The sequence below is a fragment of the Myotis brandtii genome, unplaced genomic scaffold, assembly GCF_000412655.1.
Source record: "Myotis brandtii unplaced genomic scaffold, ASM41265v1 scaffold430, whole genome shotgun sequence".
NCBI classification, from domain to species: domain Eukaryota; kingdom Metazoa; phylum Chordata; class Mammalia; order Chiroptera; family Vespertilionidae; genus Myotis; species Myotis brandtii.
The window spans coordinates 657,770-685,754 of record NW_005366456.1 but is presented as its reverse complement, the minus strand read 5'-3'; the positions used below and the strand labels follow the sequence as shown (position 1 = coordinate 685,754).

The window sequence follows — 27,985 nt, the reverse complement described above, 5'->3', positions numbered from 1 at the left end:
TGCTTTTTAAGAAAACACTTTGAAGTCACCAATGCTCGCTGTTCCTGTTTTCCTCACCTCTGATTCTCTTGGAGCTTCTTCAGTCAGACTTGATTCTCACTGCTCCACTGAACTACCCCACTTACCAAGGTCACTCAAGATCTCCATTTACTCATTCACTGAAACGTGCTATGCGGCAGACTCATACCTGAGTTCTAGCAATGAACATATTGCTAGCTTCCGTGATCAGCCACCTCACCTCCCATCACCTCAGCAGCACTCGGCCAATCCCCTCTTGAAATACATCTTCTTGGGCTTTTGGGAGACACTCTACTTTCCTGATTTTCCTTTTTCCTTACTGTTCCTACTCAGTCTTATTTTCTCAATCCTCTTCCTCTTTCTAACTTCCAAATATTGGGGCACGTCCAGGCTCAGTCCTTGAACTTTTTCTCTTCTCTCTTACATCCACACTTACTCCCTAGGTCGTCTCGTTTCATTCTGAACACTAAATACTAAGTATTAGATGGTAACTCCCAAATTGCTGCTCTAGCCCCCATGTCTTTGCTGAGCTCTAAAGTTATAATCAAGCTGCCTACTCTTCCTGTGTCTACCTGCTTCCCAACCTCAACATGTCTGAAGCGAATCACTTGATTTTCCTCCTCAACCCATCCTCTTCAAGAGTAGCTCCAGCCAAGAAACCTAGAAGCTTGGATCTCCCTCTTTCCTTTACACCTTGTGTCCAGTTTGTCTACAAGTCTGCCAACATTACCTTTAGGATATATGCAAACTGCCTTGTTTATCAGTGAAGGGTACTGTGTTTGTAACCTGCTTTGAAATCCTAGATAATAAAAGGCTAATATGCAAATTGACCAAACAGTGGAATGACCCATTGCTATGACACCCACTGACCACCAGGGGGCAAACACTCAACGCAGGAGCTGCCCCCTGGTGGTCAGTGAGCTCCCACAGGGGGAGCACCGCTCAGCCAGAAGCTGGGCTCATGGCTGGGAAGCGCAGCGGCAGCGCTAAGGACCCCCGAGGCGTCCCGGACTGCAAGAGGGCATAGGCCAGGCTGATGGACCCCCTCTGCCCCCAGTGCATGAATGTCATGCACCAGGCATCTAGTATATAAATAAAATAGGAGTGATTGATGGATGAATAAAAGAATGGGTAGCTGAGTGATAAAAAAAAGACATGGTAAAATATTAACTATAGAACTTAGTGATGGATATATGGGTGCTCATTCAATTTTCAGCTCTTTCAAATTTTCTATATGTTTGAAATTTTTCACAATAAAATGTTGAAGAGATAAATTTCAATGATTTCTTACCATCCCAACTGCCATCATCCTAGATCAAGCCTCCATCATCTTTCACCTGAACTATTGCAGTCATCTCTAAATGGCCTATCTGTTTCCAATCTTGCCTCTTTATAGTCAATTTTTTTCACACAAAAGCCAGCATGATCTTTTAAACTATAAATAATATCATTTGTTCCTTTACCCAAAAACTTCCAAGAAAATTCCACATTAATCGAAATAAAATGCAGCCTCTAATACTCTTTAGATTACAGAGGTCCTCAAACTTTTTAAACAGGGGGCCAGTTCACTGTCCCTCAGACATTCTACACATGCGCACTGCGGGCCCGGGACAAGTTGGCTGCTAAGCAGGACAGGCAGCGGCGGCAAAAACACAAAAACAACCGGCGGGCCGGATAAATGATTTCGGCGGGCCGCATGTGGCCCACGGGCCATAGTTTGAAGACCCCTGTTTTAGAAGGACCTTGGTTGCAGGCAGTATTTTCATCATCATCTTCCTACGTCTCTTTCTCACTCTGCCTTTCAGTTACATAGGTTTCTTTGTAGTTCATTAAATATGCTAAGCCTGTTTCTGCCTCAGGCCTTTGTACTTACTGCTGTCTTTTTCTGAAATATCCTATCCCAGGACATATGCTTAGTTCCCTCCCTTACTTCATTCAGGTCTCTCAACAAACGTTGCCTTCACAGAGAGGCCCTTTCTAACCTTCCTATCCAAAAGAGGCACCACTGCCCCTTTGCCTCATCATTCTCTTCCCCTTTGCCCTACTTTATAATTATCTTTTCCACACCCCCTACTATCTGACATTATATCATTTATTTGTAGCTTTGTTTGTTGTCAATTTATTCACTAGACTGTAAGCTCTAGGAATTTACATGCCATATGCAGTGTTTCTTCTCAGCACCCAGAACAGAGTAATCACTGAAGAACTATTCATACAAGGGATGAACTAAGGTCTTAGAACAGCTCTAACTCCTCTGCAGTTAATATGGTTTTTAAGTATTTGAAAATTTTATAAATGCCAAAACATTTTAAGCTATTTTCTTGGAATATGTTTTATTTATGGTCTTTCCCATTGGTTTTAAGTCTTATTTATTAAGCACTTTATAGACACCAGCTTACTGTTGTGAACAAGACAGACCCAATTCCTCTTTAATGGAGCTTATAGTTTTATGAGAGAGGCATTATTTTTTAATGATGACAAAGTATGATTAGTGTTATAAAAAGGCAGACTAACCAAAGAACATATATGCATGCATGCATGGACACAGACAATAATGTGGTGAAGGACTGGTGGGGGAGGAGCTGAGTGAAGGGGGGAATAGAGGGGGAAATGAGGGACATCTGTAATACTGCCAACAATTTTTTAAAAATTATTTCTTTGCCAGCCGTAGCCTGTCTGGCTCAGTGTAGTCCCAGGTTCTATTCTGGTCAAGAGCACATAGTTCGGTTGCGGGCTCCTCCCTGGCCTGGGCCCTGGTCAGGGCTCCTGCAGGAGGCAACCAATCTATGTGTTTTTCACATCAATATTCCTCTCTGTCTTTCCCTCTCTCTTCTACTCTCTCTAAAAATCAATGGAAAAATATCCTTGGGTGAGGATTTTAAAAATAATAAATAAATAAATAAATAAATAATTAAACTGTTTTAATAAAATTTTTCCTAATATTAAAAAATATATATTTCTTTGCCAAACAATAACCCACACTAAAAGTTAATTGTTTTGAACCATTACTATTTCTATAAATGTTTTCAATGGAATATAGTTTTAATATTGACCAACATGGACAAAATGAAAAGGGAGTTTTCAGATTATAAATAGGCTCTGTCTACACTGAATAAAGTTAAGGAAGATTGGCAAGTTTTGATAGGCTAAGTCAATACAGTTTTGTTATAGTGAGCAGCATTTGGTTTTAGACTGTAAATATCTATTCAGGCACCTCTCATAGCAGCTCATTGCTGAATCAACCTCCCTCATTCTCAATCCCTATGAGTTTGCAGGCCAACCCCCTCCCACCTAAAATTCCTAGTCGGCATGTGACCTAGGCCTAAGCCAATCAGTGCGTTATTTCTACCTTGTCACAGCCATTGGTTAAGGGCTAACATCTGGAGCAATCAGAGCCATGAAGACTCCCTGAACTCCAGGAGGGAGCTTCAGATGGCTCTCAAGCTGGTAGGCTGTAGGGCAGGGGTGGGCAAACTTTTTGACTCGAGGGCCACAATGGGTTCTTAAACTGGACCGGAGGGCCGGAACAAAAGCATGGATGGAGTGTTTGTGTGAACTAATATAAATTCAAAGTAAACATCATTACATAAAAGGGTACGGTCTTTTTTTTTTTTTTTAGTTTTATTCATTTCAAACGGGCCCGATCCGGCCCGCGGGCCGTAGTTTGCCCACGGCTGCTGTAGGGACTCAGATTCCTGCCCCCAGGTGTTACCAAATGGAAGGCAGGAAAGATGAAGCTCTCGAGTCCCATAGTGAACTGCTTTTATCATGCCCTCCTGCATCACGTGAACCCAGAATTCAGCTCTGCTGGAAGCACAGACTTCTCAGCTACTGCAGCCAAAAACCTCACGTGGGTCAAGTTCTCTCCCAGCTGCAGCCACAAGGATTCTAATATACTTTCGGAGTGATGAAGGCTTACAAACGGAAGAACCAGATTCAGATGTGTTAATTATGTCTGCAAAACATGTACAGGAATGACATGACTTAATTCTTTCAACCACTGAATACATTTTTACCTATTTGATGTGTTTTCCCCATCACAGGAAACTTATGAAAACTGAAAATGTAGATGCTATTCAAAGGACAACGTGGGCCTTTTCTCCAAAATGATGATACTTAAAAACAATCCATTAAAACCAGAATTGGCACCCTAGATTATAAAGCAAAATTCACATATTCTGCTTTCTAACTCAATAGACTCATTGTTTTTTCCCTTTAATGTTTGTTTTACAGCTGAGTTATAAAATAGGAGTATATAATTAAAATCCTCAGATTCATAATTATAAGCTCTAATGCAGTGTAATTGTTGAGTCATTTGATGATTCCACCACTAATTATGACTCTTAGAAATTCCAAATATCACTGTACCATAAAATGTGATCATTGTCAGCCTTCACTCAATATACTGGACTGAATGAAAAATATTGTTTATTCCCATATATAGTCTGTGGCCTACATTCATTCATTGCACTTATTTTATCAAAGAGGGAAAAATAATGAAGCCATAGGAATAGTTTTCTATTTGTCACTAAATGGTATATCTTTTTATCTTTCACAAGGGCTACCATAAATCTTTCATAAATTATTCTTTATGAGACTTTTTACAAATCTTTCCAAGTTATTAGGATGCTGGTTTAGGTGATTATTTCCTTAGCCCATGATATAGTTCCCAAAAGAAAAGAAAAGTTTACTAATGAAATGACAATATATATCTAAGATCCATATGCTAAGACTTGTCATTAACTTTGGGATACCTTGAATGAGACAGTTTACCTTGAAATGGAGATATTAAACCTTATTTCATGAAAATATGCCGATTCCATCCCAATTTCATTCTTCCTTACCTCCACTTCACTCTCACCCCTCTCCGCCGTTTCCTCATGCTGCTTGTCCTCAGAGCCTGGGTGTATTTTCACAAGGTCCTAATTAACTGGTTTGATAGACACAATAAGGCATAACGTGCTATTTGAAAGAGAACTTATATGTTTATTTCACCATTAAGAGAGGGAAAGACAAAAGACATGTTGAGTAAGATGACTCTCTGCCCCACTCGTTCATGACAGCAGCATCTACGTGGCCTCAAGAAGTAAGATTCTTAAAGCAGAATGGAATTGAGATCATGTGTTTAGATTTCCAAAACTAACTTCCAATGTAATAAACAATAGGGAAAGACACATGCTACCCTTTCACTACCAGCACTCAGACCACCACTGAGCCAGGAGGCTGAAAGATCCCGCTGGCGGCAGTGGGGGAGGGTTGTGACACGGGTGGGGTCTGACAAGGAGAGTAGGGGCAGAGCTGAGACCCAGGGAAGCATCAGGACTGCTGTGAGGAGGCGTCAGGTCAGCCTCCAGTCACTGGGGGACCTCCTTACCACAGTGAGAGAGGAGGTGGGTGTTCTCCCTGCAGCTGTTTTTCAACCAGCCCATTGCTGACTTGCTGTTTGGGGAAGTCCCTAGCTGACCACTCTCCACTTTTTGTTTGAAATTAATATAGCCACTCCAGCTTTTCTTGGATTGGTGTTATCAAGGTATATCTTTATCCATCCATTTACTTTGAAACTTTTTGGGTTTTTATATTAAAGTAGGTTTCTGGCAGATGAGATATAGCTGGGCCTTTTTCTAAATCAGTCTGACAATCTTTGTCTTTGAATTGGTGCATTTAAACCATTTCCATTTGGATTAGCTGAATTAATACCTACCATGTTTGTAACTGTTTTCTATTGATTACATTCGTTCTTTGAGTTTTTCTCCTTCTTTGTTTTAACTGATTATTTTATATGATTACATTTTAGCATATCAATTTCACTTAATTTTTAAATATTTTTAGTTATTGCCTCAGAGTTTCCAGTACACATTTTTCCAATATACATTTTAATTAATCTAAGTGTAGCTTTATACATAATATAGGTATCTTATAACAGAGTATTTCTAATTCCTCTCTCCTGTCACTTATGATATTGCTATCATTCATTTCATTTATCAATATGCTATAATCTTCTAACACACTGTTACTATTAAAGTTATCTTTTAGAAAAATTAAAAATTTTATTTGACCTTCATTTATTTTTTCTCTCATGCTCTGCCTTTCTTTATGCAGATTTGAGTTTCTGACCTATATGATTTTCTTGCTGATGAACTTCCTTTAACATTTCTTCTGATCAGGTATGCTAGTGATAAATTTCTTCAATTTTTGCTTGTCTGAGAAAGTCTTTATTTCTCTTTTGCTTTTGAAGGATAATTTCAATGGATACAGATTTCTTGGTTGAATTTTTTTTCTTTCAACACTTTCAATATTTCATTCCACTATCTTCTTGCTTGCATGGCTTCTATTGACAAGTCTGCGTAATTTCTTACCCCCATTCCTCTATAAGTAAGGTGTTTGGTTTTTTTCCCCTATGAGTTCTCTCAAGATTTGGGGGAAGGAGGGCATTCTGAATCTTGAATATGATCTGTCTAGGGCTGTGTGTGTGTGTGTGTGTGTGTGTGTGTGTGTGTCCCAAGTGAGATAAGGCTCAAGAAGACTCCTTTTCCCTGAAGAGTAGGTCTTTGTTATGGAAAAGGTTTTGGGGTTTATTTCACAATGAATCTTTTCTCCTCTCTTTCTGAGACACAAGGTGATTCTTCCTGGATCTTCATTATAAGAACCTAATGAAGTTTTTGGTGGTACAAACCTATGAAAAGTGTAAGTCCCTCTGAGATTGTGCACCCAGAAATTTCTCACTCTCATACTAGTCCATACTCAGCCTCCAGCATTTCATCAAAATGACCATGTAAGCTGAAACCGGTTTGGCTCAGTGGATAGAGCATCGGCCTGCGGACTGAAAGGTCCCAGGTTCGATTCCAGTCAAGGCCATGTACCTTGGTTGCGGGCACATCCCCAGTAGGAGATGTGCAGGAGGCAGCTGATTGATATTTCTCTCTCATCGATGTTTCTAATTCTCTATCTCTCTCCCTTCCTCTCTGTAAAAAATCGATAAAATATATTTTTTTAAAAAACCGACCATGTAAGTCTTCATACAAGTATGGATCTGACAGTTTCTGCTTCAAGGAAGCAAAACTTCCTGTGACTCTCTGGATTTAACTGTCTCTCCAGATTTTGGAGTCCTGGTTTCTGTGATATGTCCAAGAAAATTGATTTTTAGTTTGTTCATAATAAGAGGTGCCACTTTTTCCCATATCTCAGAACACCCCCTTAACTAGAGGGTCAGGGATCTTAAAATATGTGCAGTAGCAATGGTGGTACAGCATGAAAAGTCTTAGTCCTGGAACTTAGGTGTGGTCTGGATATGGATGAAATCCAGTCTTATTACATAAATTACAATAGACCAGTGCCGGGGTTCTTGTCCCAGCATCAAGAAGGGTTCAGGAATCTGGAAAAGGCTGTGCATAGATGACATAGGAATCCAGAGACTAATAAAGAGTCTGGAGATGAGATATAATTTTGAAAGGCATTGGGGGTCAGAGGACCTTCAGCTAAAGGAACTGAAGACTCCTTCCTTGTCTTGGACCCTTGCTTTTATTAACACAATTTGTCCTAAGGCAAGGTGGAGATAATACACTTCAAAGGGTAAGGTTTCAAAGGGTACAGAAGCATTGTCAGAATGGGGGAATTAGCCTACGGCTGTTCAGGTATTTGGCCAGTAGGAGGCAATAACATGTAGATTAAGATGCCCTTTAACTGTCTGGCAGCCACAATCAATTTAATGTATCCTATTCAGGTTTGGGGAAATGCCTTTAGCCATTCCCAACAGGTGACTACATGTGTGACTCAACCCTGTTGAGTCCCCAAGTCTCATCAACCTTTTGATGAAACTCTTGAAATTATGACATGCTGGAATTGGTTCCCAGCAGACCAGATCCTCACCTGAAATTTCATCTTTCATCATCATAACAACCCGAGAGATAGGTCACATTATAGCAATCTTCCAATGGGATCTAATATAATCTTTCTACTCTGTGGAATGCTAGTTAGTCATTATGTAAAATGCTAACAGGAGTTAAATTTTATTTAAAAGTGCCCTGAAAAAAATAATTTTTAAAATACGATTAAATAAACATCTCTCTATTAGAGAAGTCCTCAGGGCATTTAACATGTGCATTTTTAATTTAGAGGAGATGTGGAGACATTATTTCCCAAAATCATTTGATCACAGGATCTTTTATTTTTCTCATGGAGCTTGTGTTTTGTGGAAGCAATTTGAGAATTGTTGGTATGATGGGAAACATATAGGGTTTACAGCAAAATGGATTTGAATTACAACTCCACTACTTACTCTTTTGGCAAATTACTTGAGCTCTATTAACCTAAATATTCCTCATCTATAAATTAAAGACATAATACTGTAGCTTATTGATCCATTCATTAATATCAGAGTAGACAATAGCATCTACTTCAGGAATTAAATGGGGATTCAATTATAGAAAGTATATTCCTGTCACATGATAAACAGTTAACAGTTATTAATTGCATTATGAGTGTCATATATCAGGCTCCAAAGAGTGGTGAGCTCTTGCCCAGATTAGAACAAGTTTTTCTTTGAATCAATATGAAGACAAACAAATGAACATGATTGCCCCGTCATGAGTGCTTGAATAACACATGAGGTCTGATCTGCTGTGTCAGAAGAATGTGTATAGGAGTATGTCTAAATGTAAGTTTCCATAGCCTATGCCAACTCTAACATGTCATTCCACGTTTGGCAAAATTGACAAAGAACACTACATTCGCCTTCCAAACATAGCCCTGGAAGCTTCTCTGCTGAGAAAAGTACAGGGCCAGGGCCAGAGCACTTACTCTATATGAACAGGCATTTGGTAGTCCTTCATTTGAAACAAATTACTTGCATTAATTGGCTAGTAAGTCCTTGTAATTGCATGTTAGAGGCATAGCTAACCCCTTTTGGGCCATGCTGTGCTTTCCACCCTAGAATGTCAACATGGTGGTGAGCTGCCATGGAGAACACCAAGGAAGCAATATGATACCCGATTCTCTTATGGCTGGAGTTGCTCGGCGCTAGGTTCAGGACTGTAATCTTGAACGTGGTGATTTGGAGCAATATGTGTGATTAGGAGCCTTAATTGCATGTTGTAAAGGAAGCTGTGACCTTTACAGTCCCATTCTGGATGTGGTATTGTTCTACTGGGAGGAGGAGGAGACACGTGGGTGGGGAGGGTTGATAACAGCCGTGTTTTTTTGTGTGTAATTACTTGCCTGTATGCAGTGCTTTTAAAAATCATGTGGACAATGCCCCAAATATTAGTGGCCATCCATTTATTTAAATAAAATTTTGTAAAAGTCAAGTTGTCTTGAATAGTAACCCAGTAGCACTACCAGTAAATTGCAAATGTTGAAAGTATAGATCAACATGTACAATTCTCTAATTTTTAGCCAATTTGGGAAAGGGATACATTAAAAAATTTTTTAAAACATGATATTCTTGTCTACCAGTCCATTAGCTAAAAATGTTACTGCTTAATAATGCCAAAACCATTCCATACAGCATCAAAAATTAAGACAGTGATATAAATTTTGTCATTTGTAAGGTATTTTACAGTTTAAAAATGACTTTCAAGTTCAGTATACGTAATACGAGAGAAAGCAATAGGAGAGAAGACAAAGCATGTAGCCTTTCCCCAACTTTACAGCTGAAACAGGACAGAAATGTTAAATGACTTGCAGCAGAGGAGTTAGGAGTTAAAGCCAAGCCTCTTGCCACAGGTCATCACTTCCTCCCTCCTGTGGTATCATAACTGAAAGACACCCACCCTGAAAATAACTGCATTCCTGGGGCATCATAAAGCCTGAGGACGAGGCCCAGCTCTGTGAAATGCAAATTAAATCCACAAGAAAGCTGCATTGTTTCTCAACAGTGTGTGGGTAGCCAGGGTCCCCAAGAACAAGAAGAAATGGCTGGGCCTCTTCTGTCAATACCTAAGGACTCGCTGGCCCTGCCTGCACAGGTGGAATGCGCTAGAAGGGAAGCAATTACCCAGACAGCCCATCCCTCAGTCATTTCACCTGAAATGTCCTGATGTTTGAGGTGAAAGGTATGTTTGGATCCTGAATTGCTGTAGAATGCACTGAGTATCCCTGTGGTTTTATATGTGAATGCAGCCATACAGAAAACCACCAGGCGCTGATATTCTCTGCCCCAAGCCATAAATTACCTCCAAAACAGCATCCTCTGGATCCGCTGCTGCTGCTCTGTAAATGACTGTGCCCGGGGCAGTGTCTTCCAGGATATAAATCTCAGTAACTGCCAGAAAATGGGTGATAGATGTTATAAGCCCCAAAGCCCCTCATCCACTCCTGGATTTTAGATAAAACTGAAGGCACTGTGCTTGCTCAGCACAGACATTTTCACAGGGTGATTCCCATTAGCCATGATAATCATAGCCATATAATAAAAATAGACACCATTTGTCACGTATCTACCATGTGTCAGGTAGAGAGCAAAGAGATTTATAAATTTAAACAGTAACCATATTGAACGTTTTCTGATTGCTGAGCAATTGACATCATTGGTACATTATTATTTCCATTTTACTGAGTTTAGAAAGATTGAGTAACTCACTTAAAGTCACCCAAGTACTCTCTCTCTATATATATAAAAGGCTAATGTGCAAATTATCCCCTCGGGAGTTCAACCAGGGAGTTTGATCGCTCACTATGACATGCACTGACCACCAGGGGGTGGCACAGAACAAAGAAAGGCCCCAAGGCCAGCAGCCAGCAGCTGGAAGGAAGGCCCAGGCTGGCCCTGATCACTGGCCAGGCCTAGGGACCCTACCCATGCATGAATTTCGTGCACCGGGCCTCTAGTATATTAATATTGTCTGATGATTTTATTAATGGCTGTCTTTTCCTCAAGTTTTCCCTCTTTCTATCCATTTTTAAAACTGTGGCGACCACAAACTTGCCCATTTACTGGTCAAACCACTCTCCCGGGGTCAGGAACACTGGGGCACCGGGGCCCTCAGTGCCTGAGAGGATAACCCACCCCGGCAGAAGCTGCCACATCATTCTGCCAGGCGGCACCATTTGTGGATAGCAAAGGAGTCCACAGCCTGTTTGGACCACAGCCAACCTGGCACAAGGCTCACTGTTTCAGAAGGCAAAAGAACATAATTTCCCCTTGAATCTGTCCTTGAGGAGTTTCTCATCTGCTAGGGAAAGGGATGGAAGAAGGCTAACATTTACTCAGCACCTTCTGCATGCCCATGGTTGGCAGGGTAACACATTGTCTCAGGTGAGCTCCATGGAGTAGGGATTAATACCTGTGTACCCAATGAGGAACTGAGGCTCGGGCAGGATCCATAGCTCTCTCCAGTGTGCGGCCACCCCAACACCTAAACCTCAAGTGATTGTTTTCAATAGAGAACATGACTCGTCCACATGCAGATGTTACATACTTGACTACATAGGAAGTCAGAGATGAGAAAGACAGAGACAAAAGTGAGAGAAAGATTCACATGAGGTGAAAATCAAATGGAGAGAGAGCGAGAAGCTTCTAACTTAATGACACAGACACACTGTTAATTAAATAATCACACCCATAAAAGAGTAACTAGCGTACATAATAATCAAACAGAAAAATAAAGGTTTTTAAAAATATTCTTTTATTGATTTCAGAGAGGATGGGAGAGGGAGAGAGAGAGATAGAAACATCAAAGATGAGAGAGAATCATTGATTGGCCGCCTCCTGCACGCCCTCTACTGCGGATTGAGCCCACACCCTGGGTATGTGCCCTTGACTGGAATTGAAGCTGGGACCCTTCAGTCTTCAGGCCGACACTCTATCCATTGAGCCACACCAGTGAGGGCAGAGAAATAAAGTTTTTAACACTGAGCAAGTTATTTTTCTTCTCTAAGTCTGTGACCTCATCTATACAATACGAATATGAACAGCCCCTACCTCCAGAGCTATGCAAATTTCATGAACTAACCCGCCTGAGGCCCTCACTCTTAGGACAGCACCTGCTCCACAGTTAGCACCTGGTAGGTGTCAGCCCTTTAGCATTGGTTTTGTTAGCATCATTCTCTTTATCTCTCCTATAGCCATCACCCTACGAGAGCACAAAGGACCCAGGACACAGAAGCCACACCATGGACCCAGTGGACCCTTCTTCCCCCAAGAGAAGAGCTCTGTACCTTGGTCTCTCTGAGCAAGGGCTCCCCTGAAGGTGGGCGGCTCGTTCACATCCGCAATCTGGATTAGAATGGTCTGGGATGCCGTCGCCCCGTGGCTGTCTTTGGCATAGATTATCAAGGAGTAGAGTGTCACCGTCTCGAAGTCCAGCTTCGGTGCTCCAGTGGTGAGTAACTACATTAAACAAAGGAGTGCAGAGTAATGGAGCCAATGAAGGCTTCACGAGGGTGTAGACAGAGTATTCTACATCTATAATCCCCAATTCGATTCAGCATTTGTTGAGATAAAAATCTTGTGTTTAAAATGTGGAAGCAACATGATCTGATTTATCGAAAACCTCCATGAACAGAGAATTCCCACCTTCCCATGTTACTCTTCCTAACAACAGAGTTTATTGAGTCCCTCTCCCAACTCTCAATTATCAGAAATTATCTTAAGCACTTAACAAACATGTCATTCTCTCCTTTTTAATTGCAAAAAGGATATTATTGGATGCATTATGCAGATGCAGAAACTGAGGGTGAACAGGTTAAGCAGCTTGTCCAGCTTTTCACAGAAAATGCAATAGCTCTGACTCCACCTGACTTCAAGCTCATGCTCTTAACCATAAGCCTAAACTGCCTTGCACCTGAAATGGATGAAAATGGAGCCAGGCATTGCTCTCAGTTCTTCACCTCATTTAAACACGAAAAAAAAAGTTATGAGGGAGATACTATTATTACCACCATTTCACAGATTATAGGTTATATAATACAGCTGGGAAAGTCACGCTGCAGGAAGAGGAAGGCCTGGCCCTGACTCCTGCCCCAGGACCTTTGCACTGACCAGCACTATGACTGGTAGTAACACCTGAGTGCTACCCTCCCATAGCCATGAGAAGTCAGTCATGCATGCATATTGGACAGCTCTCCTCCCCTGGACACTTAACACAGAATGAACACTTTATCTCTCTGGTTCACAGAGCAAAGGCTTTTCTCATCCTCATGATACCACCAGTGAGGACACAGAGGCTCAGAAGTTAGAAGCCCAAGTTATGCAGCTCATACTTGACAGAGCTGACATTTAAAGCCAGGTCTCACTGACTCTAATACAGCAGTTCTCAACCTGTGGGTCGCGACCCCTTTGGAGGTCAAATGACCCTTTCACAGGGGTCGCCTAAGACCATCGGAAAACCCGTATGTAATTACATATTGTTTTTGTGATTAATCACTGTGCTTTAATTATGTTCAATTTGTAACAATGAAAATACATCCTGCATATCAGTATTTACATTATGATTCATAACAGTAGCAAAGTTGCAGTTATGAAGTAGCGACGAAAATAATTTTATGGTTGGGGGTCACCACAACATAAGGAACTGTATTAAAGGGTCGAGGCATTAGGAAGGTTGAGAACCACTGCCCTAAAGTCTTTTCTTCTCATCACACCCTGATGCTTTGATGCGTTAATTTAATGCTATAGCCTGATTTGAAGATGTATGGGATTTCGAGCTGTGATAAAGGACTTTCTTGCCCCAGGAGCAAGAAACCCCTCCTGCTGGGGTTCCCTTTGCCCTAGGAGCCCCTGGGGGCAGCACCTGTCCTCCTTGCTCCCTGGCACTTTATACAATACCAGGCTTTTCAACAAATGCTTACTGAATTTTTAAAAATACAAATGCTTATTCTTTACACTTGGCAGTGGAAGAAGGCAGGAAGGTGGCTGAAGTGCCCCTCTGGGTGATTACCCCTGTCCGAGAAAAGTCCTCGCATGCAGGGTACCTTGAATTCCTCTTCTATCCCGCCAGTGCCCGCCATTTATGCTGCTCAGTGACAGGTAGCAATTTGGTGATTACATAACCGGAGCACGCCTTGACTCATCTCCATGAGATTTTGATTTATCTATGTAATCAGCTCACTGCAAGCTCTGCTGTTGTTTCTCCAGGAGATTAGCTTGGCTCTGGCAATTTTTTTTTTTACAGCCTTCCCAGTAGCCCCTGGGGGCAGCACCTGTCCTCCTTGCTCCCTGGCACTTTATACAATACCAGGCTTTTCAACAAATGCTTACTGAATTTTTAAAAATACAAATGCTTATTCTTTACACTTGGCAGTGGAAGAAGGCAGGAAGGTGGCTGAAGTGCCCCTCTGGGTGATTACCCCTGTCCGAGAAAAGTCCTCGCATGCAGGGTACCTTGAATTCCTCTTCTATCCCGCCAGTGCCCGCCATTTATGCTGCTCAGTGACAGGTAGCAATTTGGTGATTACATAACCGGAGCACGCCTTGACTCATCTCCATGAGATTTTGATTTATCTATGTAATCAGCTCACTGCAAGCTCTGCTGTTGTTTCTCCAGGAGATTAGCTTGGCTCTGGCAATTTTTTTTTTTTACAGCCTTCCCAGTAGCCCCTCCTAAGCTCAGCTTTTTGCAAACTGAATAAGCCTATATCCTGCAAGGAAAGAAGTTCAAGAAAGGATAATAATATGCTAAACCTCAAATAGAACAGAGTATGCCCTTTTACACTGGAATGCTGTAGAGACAAATATCCGCTCATTGCGTTCTGCCTTTATCTGCAGATTTTTTCCATGATAGAAAACTTTCATAATTGAACTGTTTCTAAAGCTCTCCAGAGCTGGTCTATGATACAGTTATTACAATGTGACTTTCTTATAGTTTTATTATCTGTAGTTTGACAATAGTGCCGAATATTGAGGTATAAATATATGTATTAGGCAACTGCTGCTCTGTGTTCATTCCTTTTTATGGGCCAAGCACTGAGGTGGCACTTGGCACACATTATCTGACAGGACCTACTTAGCAAGCCCTGAGTGACATCTTGTTATTATTAATCTCTTCATACAGAAAAATAAAAACAAAGAACACCAAAGCGCAGAAAAGTCAAGTAACTTACCCAAGGTCACCTTGCTACTAGTTGGAGGAGTTGTGGGTTTAATCCTAGGCTTGTCAGCCCCTAAAACCTGTGCTGAGAACAGCTAGGATTTACTACCTTACAGAAAAAAAAAACAAAGCTAAACTAAAGAAAAATCAATACGCTTAACTATTGAACACTCTTTGCTGACATTTTGCTGTTTAGACTCATTTTAAAATCTGATAAGTGCATGCACAGCATTTTGTATTTCACTGAAGTTGGAAGCAAATTTAAAATCTGGCCGTCCCAAGGTTTGGCCAGGGCACTCAGCAACCTCCTACTAGACAGGTTCTGCCCCTCTATGGTTGCCCCTCACAGCAGCCAGCGTGGGCCCCATAAAATGTAAGCAAATCATCTCTTTTTTTCCACAAAACTCCCCAGTGGTTTCTTAGATGTGGTGGCAGATTGCATGTCCCCAATCCTTTAGCCTTTCCTATAACATGTCCTTTCCCGTGTGACTTTGCAATTCCCCCACTAAAAGCATTATGTGTATCTCCACCCCATGGTATGGACACGTGACCGGAACAGAGAGGTTAGGTCATTTGCCCAAAGCGATAAATACAAAACAGGATCTGAACCCAGGTAGTCTGACTCCAGAGTCCCTGGCTCTTAACCACTTTCATACTGGGTCTCATGATGCACTATGATTGGTCACTTACATCTGTCCTCTCTACAAGTTTCTGAATCTCTTAAAACCAGGAGCCAGTTCTGATCCCCTACGTAAGACTCTTCGCTCCTAAGGATTTCATTGCTCAGAGCACGGCAAGCAGCATGAGCTTCACGCTCATCTGGTCCCCTTGCTTCCGGGTCCCATGGGAGGATGCAGAGGGTCCGGTGGATGCTGCGCCTGCAGCAGGCTCCCATCATATTTGAGGAACCCTGAGCTTAGGAAACCCAAATCTTCTCAAATGAGCAGTAAGCCTGCCTGAACTTTACCTCGGGGGAAATTAGCTTTATTATACCAGATGGTAAATGAACTTCCTAACGAGGCTCACAGCCCTGCGGGCTCTGCCTCCCCACTCCTTCACAGCCTAATCTCTCACCACACTTCCCCATCAGTTCCGGCCACTTTGGCCTCCTCTTGGTCTCATCACCTCATGACACTCCTTGCCACAGGGCCTTTGCACATGCTCGACCTCTCTCTCTCTCTCTCTCTCTCTCTCACCTATTTAATTCCTATTCATTCTAAAGAGTGCTTATCATGTAGCTCTTCCTCAGGGAAGCCTGATAGGTCCAATGTCCCCCTTAGGTGCATTCACAGACCTGCAGGCCTGTCTTTCACGGCTCTTATTACACTCACACTTTTATACTTGTGTGAGTGTTCACTTTATTAGTAGAGCTTCCTGTGAACCAGTAAACACCATGAAGGTGAGGACGGAGTTCCACCAAGAGAGCCCCAGGACCTCGCCCCGTGTCCGAGGAGGTCCTCAATAGATTTCTGTAGCATAAATGCATCTTGATATCCTCAAGAATTTTTAGAACATCCTGGGGTCCCAATGAGTGGGAGCTAAACAATATGAGTAGAAAGTAAGAAGGGCAAGGACGGCAGTTTCATTTTAGAACCCTTGTGGTACCGAGTGATGGTACTGTTTGCCTCGATACTTACTTCCCACTGATGTGTGGATCGATGAGACAGCACGAACGGGTGGACTACAGGGTCGGCATTAACGATAACAGGATCTCCAATCAGAGAAGCGGAAGGTGAGGCAGACACAGTGATTATGGCAACCCGTGTATGTTCAGAGACATTCTCCAGAACAGGGCTGCCATTTTCGATGACAAAATCTGGAAAAGCTAGAACATCTTCAAGGGAAAACAAAATGTTACTTTTATAGGGGTTTTTGCAGTGCTTCCCGACCTCTTCCATATTTTAAAACCACAAAGAAAACATACAATAAATACTTACAGTTCCTTTTTTTATTACAAGTCATAAAGTCAGCTGAGGAGGCTTACCAGTAGTAGGATCAATAAGAACTGTGAAGGATCTGAGGCCTTACCCTAGTTTCCAGCTAACAGGTTAGGCTGCCCAGCTTCACAGATGCTGGCAGGACACACAGACTCCATGGTCAGAGACTGTGAGCGTTAATTCTATGTGTCCATCTGACTGGACCACAAGGTGCCCAGACATGTGGCCATTCTTGTGGACATGCCTGTGAGCGTGATTCTGATGAGATTACGTTTGAATCAAGGCCCTTGAATTCGGGCAGAATGCTTTGGGCTGAATTGTGTCCCCCCAAAGTTCTTATATTGAAACTCTTATATTGAACCTCCAATGTGACTGTAACTGGAGACAGGGTCTTTAGGAGGTACAGTAATTAAGGTTAGATGAGGTTATAGGGATGGGGCCCATAACTGATAGGACTGTGGCCTTATAAGAAGAAGCAGATCTCTCTGTTATACTTGATAAATGACTCCTATTAAAATGTATATTTCCTTTAGTTTGTAAAAAATTAATAAAATTACATAGAATTTTTTACCTCCCCCCAAAAAATAAATAATAGAGGCATTCACAGTAAGAGTATATACACATGCTCTTCCACATTGATGAATAAGGGCTTCATGCTTGCTTCTTCTCTCCACCCCAGACACTCCCAGCCTCATAGGAGGTGTCATGCATCCAGAAGGAGGAAGGACACCCACACTGTCAGTGCCCCGCCCACCTCCCTTCATTTATCATTCCAGGGCACACAGCTTCCATCTGCTGACACCGCCACCTTTCTGCCTGATGGTGTCCTCTAGCCCTGAAGTGCTGAAGAATTAATGCGTCTTGATTTTTTCTTTTTCTTTTTTTCTCCATTCAAAGATCCTCTGAGTTATTTCATGAATCTCTTTTAAAGATGGTTGCAAGCCTCTCTCCAGTTATAAGTATTTTCATCATCCTCTTTCCTGATTCAACAAATTTTCTTCTGCTTCTAAACATGTGCTTAAGGTCACAATACATCCTTTCTGTTTAGGAAATGATCTGAAAATTTCTGAGCCATGAAATTTATAAGTGGAAAATTTAATTTCTGCTCATTGATTTCCCTCTGGAACCGCACTTCCAAGTCTTATTCAGGATTTTTTCTCCACAGCTCAGATGTGCATTCTGTTGGGGGTAGATATGTGTATGCTGAGGTGGGGGGTTGTGGTTATTTAGCAAAGTATGATATTTGGGGATTGTGATAGAATAATGGCCCCACGCAAAGTTGTCCACTTCCTAATCCCCAGAACCTCTGAGTATGTCACGTTACTTGGCAAAAGGGACCTTGCAGCCAAAACCGGTTTGGCTCAGTGGATAGAGCATCGGCCTGCGGAATGAAAGGTCCCAGGTTTGATTCCGGTCAAGGGCATGTACTTGGGTTGCGGGCCCATCCCCCGTAGGAGATGTGCAGGAGGCAGCTGATCGATGGCCCTCTCTCATCGATGTTTCTAACTCTCTATCTCTCTCCCTTCCTCTCTGTAAAAAATCAATAAAATATATTTTTAAAAAAATTTAAAAAGGGACCTTGCAGATGTGATGATCTTGAGATGGGAGATTATCCTGAATGATCTGGGTGACCCCAATGTAACCATAGGGTCCTTAAAAGTGAAAGAGGAAGCAGAAAAGAAAGTCAGAAGGCGATGTGAAAGATGATCAGAAAGATGCAAACTGTTTGGTTTTTAACATGAAGGAAGGTATGACTAACCGAGGAATCTGGTTTTTAACATGAAGGAAGGTGTGACTAACTGAGGAATCTGGTTTTTAACACGAAGGAAGGTGTGACTAACTGAGGAATGTGTGTGGCCACTGGATGCCTGAAAAGGCAAGGAAATGGGCGTGGCCCTAGAGACTAGAGGAGAAAACGCAGATATGCCAGTACCTTGATTTTAGCCAGTGAGACCCGTGTCAGACTTCTAACTGCAGAACTGAAGTTCAGACATTTATGTTGACTTAAGTCACCACCAACTTTGTGGTAATTTGTTACAGCAGCAAAAGAAAACTAATACAGGGCTCATGTAGATTATATAAATAAGCATCTTTTACATGATTGAGCTACCCACAATGCGCTAAAACTGAAGTCAAGTAACATCACTCTTTTTCTCAAACTCCTTTAGCAGCTTTTCATCTCACACAGAGTGAAAGCCAAGTTCATGTGCTGGCCTCCAGGCCCCACGTGACCGACGAAGCCCTCCTTCCTTTATTTGGCCTCATACTCTACACTCTTGCCCTCACGTCCTCTGCTCCAGACACACGCGTTTCTGTTCCTTAAACACATGCAGCAGGTCTTGCCTCAGGACCTTTGCCCTTACATTCTCCCTGTCCAAAATCCATCTCCCCTGGATACCCACTTCTCATGTACACACTTCCTTTAGGACTCTGTTATATGTACTGTCCCTGTGTCAGAGAGTCTTCCCAGGCCGTTCTTATATAAAATAACAACATCTCCTGCTCTTGCAGGTGAAAATTATAAAATGTCATATATTATTTGCTTATTTTTATTTTATTAACTTATATGTGTATTTTCTGCCTCCTTCCTCCCACCTCAAATACAAGCTTCCTGAAATTGAGGACTTCCATGTGTGAGGTCCCTGCTATATCGCAGGACCAAGAACAGTGTCTGGCCATAGTAGGCACTTAATAAATATTTATTTAATGAATAAGTGAAAAAATAAATGAATGAAATTATTCATTTTGCTGACTGAAGTACATCAATTACTAGTACATACTATTGACCTATCCCTCAAGACCTTCTTATTTTGTGACACTATCTGTACATGAAAAGTTGCAACTTTCTTGCCATTTCACTGGTTCAGGTTTTCTATTTGGTTTTATAGGTTGAGTCATGTCAAGAGTGACTTCTGCATCTGATGATACCTTGTCGCCATTGCATTAAAGAATAAATTGGCCTGGCTGGCGTGGCTCCATGATTGAGTGTTGACCTATGAACCATGAGGTTATGGTTTGATTCCTGGTCAGGGCACATGCCCAGGTTGCCAGCTTGATCCCCAGTGTGAGGCGTGCAGGAGGCAGCCAATCAATGATTATCTCTCATCATTGTTGTTTCTATCACTCTCTCCCTCTCCCTTCATCTCTGAAATCAATTTAAAAAATATATTTTTTAAAAAAGAATAAATTGATTTGGGATTTTCCTCAATTATTTTTATGTGCTGAAATTTGGGGAATACTTAGTTTTCCACTGAAAAACAGCTCAATACCTGAATGTATAATAATCTCTAGGAAAGAGAACAATAATTTTCTGAGCATATTAACTCATCCATTAAACTGTTATCTAAATAAGTAAAGTTGACATTTTATTTTGCATCTACTGTCAGAATAGTTCCATAATAAACTCCCTACTCTCTGAAATTAAATTAATAAGCCAAAATAAAAAGAATCAAGCCTGGCTGGTGTGGTTCAGTGGTTGATTCTTGGTTGGGGCACATGCCCAGGTTGCAGGCTTGATCCCAATGCGGGGCATACATGAGGCAGCTGATCAATGATTCTCTTTCATCACTGATGTTTCTCTCCCTCTCTCTTCCTCTCTGAAGCCAATAAAATATAATTAAAAATAAATAAATAAAAAGGATCAAAATGATGGTAGGATGGAGAATGGAGATCCAGAGGCTACCCCTTTATACCCAAGGACAAAAGGAGATTTGAAAAAAAAACTAGTTGTACTTTTAACGGAGATAGTAAAATAATGCCCAGTAACTGCGTGCAGGACATCAGGGATTAGTGGGGACTGTGGTGAAACCAAAAGTTTGTTCCTACCTAATGGAGGCAGCTGCTACTTGCCCACATGGGAATGTGATCTGAGTTATTTTTTGTGATGATCCTAAAATGGAGATGTTTTGGTGAAATATTTTGCTATTCAAAACATCTGGTGTCCTCAATGCATCGAGAGTCTCTAGTTTGTGACCTCAGGTTTAACATAAAAATCTTCACCCATGAAAAAAGCAAATTAGAACAAGTTAAATTGAAATATAATCTTCCTTAGATTTAATTATATCCTTACTTTACTAAATGTCCCACCCACTGAGTTGATGGTATCAATTCACCTGATGTTTCCATTTCAACGAGACGGATGCACACACAAAACTGGAGCAGTGGATTCAAGTAGAGTATTCCATAACTTCAGAAAATTCTGCTTAAAGGTTATCTAGGACTATAGAACAACCCTGTCCAATATGTAATTTAATTTAAAAGTTTCTAGTAACCACATTTTTAAAGTTTTTTAAGTGAATTTAGTTTTAATATTATATTTTATTTAACCAAATGCATTCAAAATATTATCATTTCAACATGTGATCAACATCCTATATAATAAAAGCCTAATATACTAAGTGTCTGGTCGTCTGGTCATCTGTTCAACCAATCAAACGTAATATGCTAATGATATGCTAAGGCTGCTCAACCGCTCACTATGATGTGCTCTGACCACCAGGGGGCAGATAGTCAACCCGTCGACCAGTCGCTATAACATGCACTGACCACAAGGGGGCAGACGCTCCAACTGGTAGGTTAGCTTGCTGCTGGGGTCCAGCCAATCAGGACTAAGCAAGAAGGGCTAGACACACCCTGGAACCCTCCCACAGTCCCTCCTCGGCTGGCCAACTGCCCACGTCTCTCCCCGTCCCCAATCATGCACTGGCAGGGTCCCTTGGCCTGGCCTGCATCCTCTCACAATTTGGGACCCCTTGGGGGATGTTGGAGAGCTGGATTCGGCTGGATCCCGCAGGCCAGGCCGAGGGACCCCACTGGTGCACAAATTCGTGCACCGGGCCTCTAGTTTCTAATAAGTTTATGTTAATAAGGTAGTTTACATTGTTTTATCCATACAAAATCTTCAAAATCCAGTGTGTGTTTTACACTTATATCTCAATTCCAACTGGCCACATTCATGTAGTGAATAATCACAATTGGATGGTGGTTACCATACTCAGCAGCACAGCTGTAGAAGTTCAGTGTTGTTTTTACAAATATTACCATTTGTTCTTATCAGAAATATCAAATCTAATCATGCCTAACTAAAGTATTTGGAAGTTAGAGAGCTTTTTCAGTTTTCAGATAACCATCATTTATTCTTAGAATATTGACCATATTTTACTTGACTTTTTATTGGCAGTAGTGACATTTTGGCTTTTATCCAATTCTAGATGTGCCTGGTTCTAAATAAAATGGCTAAATTCATTAATTGAGTTATTTTATGAAATCAATCCATGCAACGGTAAGGAAAAAAATCACTTAAACCAATGTCTTGATGTTATGCATTCAAAATTTGGGTAATTAATTTTAAATTCTTGGGTCTGATTTTTTATTTTAATGTAATATATACTCATTTTTTAAAAATCAAACAATACAAAGTAAAAGTTTTATCATCTTCCACTCATTTCTCCTCACCTCTGCTGCTCTACTATATTCCACTCCCAATCTCTAAAAACTACATTGTTAAATATTTTGTATATATTCTTCTAGAACACTCTGTGTGCATATATATATAGATAGATCTTTCTTAAGGGATCTTCTTAGGTTCAGAATTTTAGGACTTCCTGTCTCCACTCCCAGTATACCCTGGATTATCTTTTACCTGCACATCAAAACACACAGATCTGCCTCCTCCTTTTAATGACATACTATGTCCATAGTATGTCTGGACCATTTATTTAATCCTGTATTGATGAACATGTAGGTTGCTCCAGTTTTTGCCATTACAAATAAGCCTACATATATCCTTCTGTCCTTATGTGTTTCCATAGTCTAGGTTCCCAGAGGTGGGATGCTGGCTCTGAGACCTGGTAGATATTTCCGAAATGCCCTCCAAAGAACTTGCACCTGCCTACACCCAGGTCATGTGCCTCTGAGAGGACATTTGGACTGAACATAGACTTTCCAACGTGGCACAGCCCAGGGCCCTTGACAACTTCCAGGACCAACACTGAGAAGTCACTAAAGAAGGGAAAAGCAAACCAAATGACTATCTCAAAGCTGTGTGATAGGAGTCCAAAGTTAAAGATACCAACCTGGGGCAGCAGCCAACAGCACAAGCAAGTGAAAGAAAGGCATCGTGCAGTGGAAGCCTCCTGCCTCCTCAGCAGCACTCCGCTGCAGCGCTCGCCTTCCCTGATTCTGGGGAGTGGCACCTCTTGGCGGGGAGTCCTCTCCAGAGAAACATTCTGTCTCTAAGTGCCCTGTATACACTTCCTCATGACACAGTCCCTGCTGAGTGATCTGTAAAGCGACACCTTCTTCTCTCAAAAGGACAAAAGCTCCAGTCAGGAGGTGTGCTTGAACAAGGGGAAAGTCCCCAATTCACATTCTTCTACATCCAAAGGCCTCCCGAAGCCTGGTGACTCTGGGGTGGCCAGGATGTGTGGGGACACCAGGAAATGATCAGCTCACTAGACTCACTCATTTTCAAAGGGTTTTGATTTAAAAGACTCCAGGTCACTAAGGTACATTGTCCCACCTGGTTCTAAGTGTTGATGTTTCAGACTTGGAATGAGACCCAGACTCTCTGCTTGCCAAGTGTGCAGAAGGCTTACAAGTTGCTAAGTGAGATTAGCGTGCAACCAGATCAGGATAAAATGCAAAAACTAACTACCAGTCAAAGGTCAATAGGATGCAAGGTAACACCTGTAAGTTAAAGTTTGGGGGGAAATCAGCTTTAGGGCCACTATTGGAAAAGACCTGGTTGGCTGTCTGCAGACAACATATGAAAAGATCTCTGGAGGCAGAAAATTGGTAATTCACAGGCTAAATATGACCTGCAGACCACATTTTAATTTTTTATTTTTTAAAAAAAATATTTTTTATTGATTTCAGACAGGAGAGAGAGATAGAAACATCAATGATGAGAGAGAATCATTGATCGGCTGCCTCCTGCACACTCCCCACTGGGGATCAAGCCCGAAACCCAGGCATGTGCCCTTGACTGGAATGGACCCTGGAACCTTTCAGTCTGCAGGCCGCCACTCTATCCACTGAGCCAAACCAGCTAGGGCCAGACCACATTTTTAAATGCACAAAGCTTCTTAAAAATATGAAGTTCAATAAGATTTGATTGGTCCAGCTCTCTGCAGTTTACCACCATTCCTACCCCTTCCAGCCACACCCCACAGCTTCTCACATTTACCTGCCTGGCCCCTGCAGGGATTCCTGTTTGCAATCTCTTACTTAGAGGTTTCAATCAATTACTATCTCCATAGGAGTCAACTGTTGTTATGGTTACCTAAACAGGATTATGCGGTCTCAGATATGTCCAACAGAAGGGTAATGTGGAGAACAAAGGGAGATTGTGTTTTTACCAGACTTTGCCCTGCTCTGGCTTTTTGGCTTTTCAGAGGGACAGTTACAAATGGCCAGGGAATGATGGTGTGGGTCTGACTCCAAGACACACCCTTTGAAGGATGGTTGCAAAGAAAAGAAGACCCTTGAATTGATGCCCTTCTCTCTAGCTCCCTTACCTAACTGTGGTCGGCAGTTAGACAGACATGAGCAGAGCAAGGACGATGGGCCAGGTACAGAAATTCCCCAGGGCAGAAAGCCCCAGATGCCCAGCAAGGGGCAAAACTGGGAAAACAAGAACCTCACCGCAGGGTAACCTGTCCTCCCCTAGCACATCAGTGGTCCTGCGGTTTGGACCCTTGACCTTTTCCTCCCTAAAGATAACATTTCGGCCTCAGTTATATTTCAGCTCCAGGCCCAGAAAAGCAGCAAAATCAGACAAGTGACGCTGTGGCTGCCTCAGGACCAGCTGCACTGACTGATGACCCCCTGCCCTGGCACTGACCAGTCAGTGGAGATCACAGCCCTGAAAGAGCACAGCTGGGAAGCTGATGAATATTCTGTTGGGACCCTCCCTGGGCCTCCCCTAAGATTTCCCCCTGCAAGAGAGAGAGAGAGAGATGCTCTGGATGAAGGACCCAGTGCCCACTCTCCCGCAGGGGAGCACGCCCACGCCATTCCCTGCCCCCTTCTTCCCTCTAAGGGACCCCAGGAGACTTGCAATCAGGGGAGCAATGAGCAGCAGCAGCTTGTCCGGGGCTAACCTCTTGACCCCTTTGCTTCAAGGCCCCCTGTGCTCTGACTTCTCAGTGAGCCAGAGCAGCCCAGCCTAGGCGCTCCCGTTACTCCTTCTATGCACCTTCCTGGTTTCTCTGTCCTAAGTGTATTTTTGCTGAGGCCAACAAATTCCTACTTGCTTCGCTGCACTTTGTGTCTTGACTGAAATCTTTCTTTCAAGGGGACAAGGTCTTGTGGTCTCACCAGTAACAAAACCACTACAATCTCACCCTTGAGACTGCCACAACCTCCCCTTCCAGTCCAGAATCTCCCTCTCTCCACTCACTGCCTCATACCCAGTTCATTTCAGCATTGTACCTCCTAATATTCCCGAGTCTGTACACTTCTGCCGCTCTCTACTCCTAACCACCACCATGGGTAGCCTGGGCCAATGCCTACCCAGGGACATTTCAACAACCATACTTTTCCCTCTCCCATGCATTTCCCAAGCTGCTCACTGCAATCTGTTTCAAACGCAAGCACATCATTGCTTTCCCTTGTTGCCTATGTTCCCACACGTTGGTCTCCACACGCCTAGTTCCCACCTCAGACCCTTTGCTCGGCAGATTTCCAACCCTGGAATACTTCTCCCCGATCCTACCAGGGGTTGCCTCCTTTCAACCTGAAACATCTCACCTCAAATGTTGGCCCTTTAGAAGCACCCACTACCACTAATTTCTACTGCATTTTTCTAGTTTTCTCCTAGCATCTTGTATCAGCGCCTGGCATGCTTTATCTCTTAGTTAACATGTTTAGTGTCTTTCTCCTCCACTAGGATGCAATTCCTGGGCGGGGATTCCACTTGTTTTGTTCAAGGCTGAATCCCCATTACACAGAATAAATATATATTGACTAGCTCTGTAAAAAACTATCAAATTCAAAAAAAACAAACTATCAAATTCATGGAGACAGAAAGGCAGATTGTGGTTTCAAGGCAGGGGGAGGATGGAGAGTTACGGGTACAGAGTTCCAGTTTTGCAACATGAAAAAAGTTTAGGAGATGAATGGTGATGATGGTAGCACAACGATGTGAATATATTAATGACACTGAACTGTACATTTAAAAGTGGTTAAGATGGTAAATTTAAGTTGTGTATATTTTACTTCAATTAAAATCTGCATTGCTCTGAAGGTCAAGATCAAGACCGTGAAGTGTTCTGTGGGATCCAGCAGCTCTGCCCTCCTTAGTCCAGCTCCTCACCTCCATGGGCTCCTCACCGCAGCCACCCCAACTACCTTCCACCTTCTCTGCAGCATCTGACTCCTTCCATCCGGGGCTTTGGGAGCCGTGCCTCCTCTTCCTGGGACAGACAGGTCTTCACACAATCAGCTCTTTCTCCTCGCTCGGCTCTCAGGCCAGGGACTCCTCCTCTGAAGGTGACCTTCACCTATTGTCCTTTCCTACTTTCTTCATGGCACTTGCCACTAGCCGAAGCTAATTTATTTCCTCCTGTGTTGTCAGCCTCTCCCCCAGCATTTTAAGTTATGTTAGTTAGGGATACTGTGTGTTGTTCACTGTGCTTTCCCAGGTGTCCAGAGGAGCATCAGCATCCACTAGGCATTCGGACAGTTGCCGGGTAACAATGAATAAAACATCCCTGGAAGGTAGCAGCTACTATTCCCATTTCACAGATAGGAAAATGGAGGTCCAGAGAAGTTTTGCCACCTGCCCAAGGTCCCATAGCTTATAAGGGGCAGAGCTAGAATTTAAAATCAGGTTTGGCTCCAACCCGTGTCCTTGGTGCCCCAGCTCTTCTCGCTGCTCTTCTCCCTGTCCCACTCCTGCGAGCTCCATTATCTGCGTCAGACTCCTTGAAAAACCCGTGCATCTTGTCACAGAAGCCAAAGCAGCAAATGCTTTAGCCTGTTGCACACACACATGTACACACACAGATTTGCACACTCATAGACATGTGCAAACAGACATACACATACACAAATCAAAGTCAGCTCTTCTTTCCTAATATAAAATCAACCTCATTCATCCAGGTTGTTGACAAAATACAACAGAATGAATACAGCTATTCCAATAACCGAGTGACAATAATTGGGCCATGGTTAAAGAAAACGCTTATTCATTTATTTGTTCATTCATGCCCCTATTATTTATTGTGCTCTGGGGATTCCAGTGGATGAGGGAAAGCAGGCCAGGTGGAACCACACACCCATCTGGCTAAAGCACATCAGGTGCTGTGATTCAGGGCTTCTAAAAGGACCACCTGTACCTAGTCTCCCATGAGCGCTTTTCTATCCCTACTTTACAGATGAGAAAGGAAGGACAGCCCTAGCTGGTTTGGCTCAGTGGACAGAGCGTCAGCTTGAGAACTAAAAGAGTCCCGAGTTCGATTCCGGTTAAGGCAGTGGTCCTCAACCTTCTGGCCCTTTAAATACAGTTCCTCATGTTATGACCCAACCATAAAATTATTTTTGTTGCTACTTCATAACTGTAATGTTGCTACTGTTATGAATTGTAATGTAAATATCTGATATGCAGGATGGTCTTAGGCGACCCCTGTGAAAGGGTCGTTCTACCACCAAAGGGGTCGCTACCCACCGGTTGAGAACCGCTGGGTTAAGGTCACATGCCTGGGTTGCAGGCTCGATCCCCAGTGTGGGGCGTGCAGGAGGCAGTCGATCAATATTCTCTCTCATCATTGATGTTTCTATCTCTCTCTTCCTCTCTGAAATCAATAAAAATATTTTTTTAAAAAATAAAAGCAAGCACAGACAGGTTGAATTGATGAAGGCCACACAGCTGAGCTGCAGCAAGAACCCGGCTGTAACTCCCAAACCCACTCGCTTAACTCCTTAGTGCAGTGGTTCTCAACCTTGGCTGCACATTAGAATCACCTGGGAATCTTTTTAAAATCCTGATTTCTGGGCCTCATCCTC

General features: G+C 42.5%; 1 protein-coding gene across 1 annotated transcript in view; it reads right to left on the bottom strand.

Annotated features, from left to right (window-relative positions):
- Positions 1-27,985, bottom strand: part of LOC102244247 (cadherin-related family member 3) — a 76,593-nt gene that overhangs the window by 45,194 nt on the left and 3,414 nt on the right. The window contains exons 3-6 of the mRNA XM_014546132.1: positions 23,053-23,260; positions 16,679-16,875; positions 12,172-12,343; positions 10,188-10,276 (exon numbers count right to left, since the gene is read on the bottom strand). Of these exons, the coding sequence (XP_014401618.1) occupies positions 10,188-10,276; positions 12,172-12,343; positions 16,679-16,875; positions 23,053-23,260 (666 nt within the window). The remainder of the gene's footprint in view (positions 1-10,187; positions 10,277-12,171; positions 12,344-16,678; positions 16,876-23,052; positions 23,261-27,985) is intronic.